This window comes from Jaculus jaculus, chromosome 3 (assembly GCF_020740685.1).
Source record: "Jaculus jaculus isolate mJacJac1 chromosome 3, mJacJac1.mat.Y.cur, whole genome shotgun sequence".
NCBI classification, from domain to species: domain Eukaryota; kingdom Metazoa; phylum Chordata; class Mammalia; order Rodentia; family Dipodidae; genus Jaculus; species Jaculus jaculus.
The window spans coordinates 68,406,132-68,410,436 of record NC_059104.1 but is presented as its reverse complement, the minus strand read 5'-3'; the positions used below and the strand labels follow the sequence as shown (position 1 = coordinate 68,410,436).

The 4,305-nt window shown below is 42.0% G+C and overlaps 1 protein-coding gene across 2 annotated transcripts; it reads left to right on the top strand.

Moving 5' to 3' along the window:
- The first annotated feature begins 2,111 nt into the window (after nucleotides 1-2,111).
- Nucleotides 2,112-3,646, top strand: LOC123459356 (cyclin-I-like). 2 transcript variants are annotated; one of them, XM_045145537.1, is made up of 2 exons: nucleotides 2,112-2,330; nucleotides 2,470-3,646. In XM_045145537.1, the coding sequence occupies exons 1-2, from the start codon at nucleotides 2,238-2,240 to the stop codon at nucleotides 3,487-3,489; spliced, it is 1,113 nt and encodes a 370-aa protein (XP_045001472.1). In that variant the 5' UTR covers nucleotides 2,112-2,237; the 3' UTR covers nucleotides 3,490-3,646. The 2 variants fall into 2 exon arrangements, with proteins under 2 accessions (XP_045001472.1, XP_045001473.1); XM_045145538.1 differs by having other exon boundaries at nucleotides 2,112-2,829; nucleotides 2,894-3,064.
- Nucleotides 3,647-4,305: the final 659 nt, after the last annotated feature.

The window sequence follows — 4,305 nt, the reverse complement described above, 5'->3', positions numbered from 1 at the left end:
CTAATCTGTAGAATCTACAAAGAACTCAAAGACCTAAACAATAAAAAGTCAAACAACCCACTCACAAAATGGGGCAAAAAGCTGGATAGGCAGTTCACAGAGAAAGAAATACAAATGGAAAACACACAGTTAAGAAAATGTTCATCATCTCTAATCATCAGAGAAATGCAAATTAAAACAACTAAGAGATTCCACCTTACTCCAGTAAGGATAGCAAACATCAAAAACTCAAATGAAAATGAATGCTAGTGAGGATGTGGAGAAATAGGAACCCTTATCCACAGTTGGTGGGATTATAAGATGGTACAACCACTTTGGAAAGCAATATGGAGACTCCTAAAATAGCTGACTATAGAGTTACCAACAGACCCAGTTATTCCCTTACTGGGCATGTACACTAAAACCATGAAACCTCAGTTCAGAGGGATTTGCTCAACCATGTCATAGTGGCTCAATTTGTAATGCCTAAATGATGGCATCAACCCAGATGTCCACCACTAGAAAAATGGATAACTAAGATGTGGTATATATACACAATGGAATTCTACACAGCAGTAAGAAAAAAATGACACAATGAATTTTGAAGAAAAATGAATGAAACTGGAACATATCATTCTCAGTGAACTTACTCAATCACAGAAAGATTATTTCTGCATAGTCTCACTCATCTACACCACCTAAACTGAATTTACCCAAAATGCTGACATACATAGGAAGCATCTTGAGGACTAGACAATAGTGTGGGTGGGGAGGGAGGGGAGAGAAAGGGAACGTTGTTAGACACAAATCTAGACCCAAATGGCAATCATACCATCAAATTGTATATCTTAAATGGCGGACCAATTGGTTGAGCCTTCATTAGACTCTTAGAGGGAACACCTGAGTCATAAGGAATTGGAGATCGTACAATGAAGACCAACCTTAGTCTTCTACAGCTTCTCTCTGTCTCTCTCCCTCTCTCTCTCTCTCTCTCTCTCTCTCTCTCTCTCTCTCTCTCTAACTCTTTTATATTAGTTATCTTTTTCTCCCTACTCTTAATGGGCACTGACCTGTAACTCCCAGCACCAGCATGTGGCTATCATCCACAAGGAGCTTTTGATCAGAGAGCCCTATAAGGTTTCCTAAAAGAAGGACAGATTTCTGTCAGAGTTTTTGATGACCAACCAAAGGTTACTGGTAAGACCTTACTGCTAAAGACACCACATGTGGTTGACACGTAAAATGGAATGACATGGTTGGAAGATGGAAGAGAGTCAGTCCCTAGACAGTCCGCGCATCTAGTGCCATAAGGTGCTACATAGGCAACTTGGGGAAATGACCAATATCTGTCCAAGAAACTCATGGTCTAACCTACTTAGCAGCTAGTAACCTGTCATAATGCTCATGCAAGTGCAATAGTGGCTCTCAGCCATGATGGGACACCAACTGCTCTTGATTTGGCTAATTGATCTACTCAGTGGAACGTGACCCATAGCTGGAGCTGGGAAACAAGTCAGAACCATATCCAAACATGACAATGGTACTATCTTGACTGTGTTCCCTAAGTACAAAACTAATTAATAAAAAAAATTAGTTTTAAAAAAGAGTGATACAAGGCTAGATAAAGAAAACAAAACATAAAGGTTTTATATATAATACTAAAAGTCAAGATATGAGTTTCAGATATAAAAAGATAAGTGGTTATGTAAAAGCATATATGCAAATTGTACTTTTCATAAAATATATGTTAATTACTTATATGCATTAAAATTTTCTTTAAAGTTAATCATAAAAATATAAGATTCAAGCCCCTCCCCCCGGCCTTCCCCGCGAGCGGACGCTTAGGCGCCTGTGTCTCGCTTTTTCTTATTTTACCCCCTTTCCCTTTCCTGTTTTTTTTCTTCCTCCCCCCCCCCTTTCCCCTTCCACCATTTCCCCTCGGAGGCGCTTCCCCGGGGCAGGGGCAGAGCCGGCCTCAACCCCCGCCTCTCCCCGGCCCCCGCCGCCCTATGGCGAGAGGGCGCCCCCTCCTCACCCCGGCTCGAGTGGCGGCGGTGGGAGCAGCGGGACCGGCGGCGGCCTCAGGTCCGGGGTCATCATGGAACTAGTTCACTGACTGACCCTCTCCGCAGCTGTGCGTCCCGCTCGAGCGCCCCCGGCCCGGCTCACCCTCTTCTCCCTCGGTTGTCGGCCCGGTTCTCGTCCAGCGCGCCACGCCGCCGCGCGCAGAGGAAAATGAGGCGGTAACGGGCCCCCGGATGACACCGCGTCACCACTGTGAGGCCTACAGCTCCGCCGGGGAGGAGGAGGAGGAGGAGGAAGAGGAGGAGGAGATAGCTACATCAAGCTGGGTGGCAAGCAGATCCAAAGGATATCATGAAGTTTCCAGGACCTTTGGAAAACCAGAGATTGTCTTTCCTATTGGAAAAGTCAATCTCTAGGGAAGCCCAGATGTGGAAGGTTAATTTGCCGAAAATGCTTTCAAATCAGAATGTTTCTCCATCCCAGAGAGATGAAGTAATTCAGTGGCTGGCCAAACTGAAGTACCAGTTCAACCTATACCCAGAAACATTTGCTCTGGCTAGCAGTCTTTTGGACAGATTTTTAGCTACTGTAAAGGCCCATCCAAAATATTTGAGTTGTATTGCAATCAGCTGTTTTTTTCTAGCTGCGAAGACAGTTGAAGAGGATGAGAAAATTCCAGTTCTGAAGGTATTGGCAAGAGACAGTTTCTGTGGATGCTCTTCATCTGAAATTTTAAGAATGGAGAGAATTATTCTTGATAAATTGAATTGGGACCTTCACACTGCCACACCATTGGATTTTCTTCACATTTTCCATGCCATTGCAGTGTCAACTCGGCCTCAATTACTTTTCAGTTTGCCCAGATTGAGCCCATCTCAACATTTGGCAGTCCTTACCAAGCAACTCCTTCACTGTATGGCCTGCAACCAACTCCTGCAATTCAAAGGCTCCATGCTTGCTCTGGCCATGGTTAGTTTGGAAATGGAAAAACTCATTCCTGATTGGCTTCCTCTTACAATTGAACTGCTTCAGAAAGCACAGATGGATAGTTCCCAGTTGATCCATTGTCGGGAGTTGGTGGCACATCACCTTTCTACTCTGCAGTCTTCCCTGCCTCTAAATTCCGTTTATGTCTACCGCCCCCTCAAGCACACCCTGGTGACCTGTGACAAAGGAGCGTTCAAGGTACATCCCTCCTTTGTCTCAGGCCCAGATTTCTCCAAGGACAACAGCAAGCCAGAAGTGCCAGTCAGAAGTACAACAGCCTTTTACCATCATCTCCCAGCTGCCACTGGGTGCAAGCATACCTCTGCTAAACGTAAAGTGGAGGAAATGGAAGTGGATGATTTCTATGATGGAATCAAACGGCTCTATAATGAAGATAATGCTTCAGAAAATGTGGGTTCTGTGTGTGCCACTGATTTATCAAGACAAGAGGGAAATGCTTCCCCTTGTCCACCTTTGCAGCCTGTTTCTGTCATGTAGTTTCATGTGTAAACTAAGGTTGAGTACTCTGGGAGTGAGAACATACTAAACTAGAAAAGGCTATAGAGAAGGATATGTATTTTATCAGACTGATTTGAAGTGAGCCAGGGGTGGGTTGGGGAAACAAAAAAAAAAAAACACCCTTGTTCATTTGTGCAGCTAATTATAATTAATTATTAATATATAGTCATATATATACACATCCAGAAAATCCAAAATATATTTAAAAGAAAAAAATTTCTTTGTAATATGTCAGTTTCATTCTTTTCTCTGTTAAAACAGCTTGCCCCATGTTGGGAAATAGCATTTAATGTTTAGGAAAGTGGTTCCACAGTTTACAGCTCGCAAAACTTGTTCCCAGCATCCTGATTTATTTTTGTTGTTTTTTTCTTTGCCATTCAATAATGAATTTTGTGCATGTTGGTCTCTTTTGGCTTCCACTGAGTAGGCTACCCATGAAAATTTTTTCAATAATAAAATTTTAATGTGACAGCCATGTTTAATCTAGTTAATCTGAAGAATACTTTGAAATTATCTCATATATCAAAGGGGATAAAGTTTTCATTACATTATGTGTGTCTCAGTTCAGGTTTTAGTTAAATGGTATTTAATTAAGGTCCTTAGACTAGTTGAAAGCACTTTTGACATTTGTATAAAATAATTTGTGATAAAAGTTAATATATCCAATTGTTTACCAAAGAAACATGTAATTTTTTGTAACTGACCTGTTTTTAAACTCATTTATAATCAGTAGGAGCAATTGTCTAGATACTGGGGGCAGCTCCATGACTTGAGACTAGCTTGTAATAACTGAAT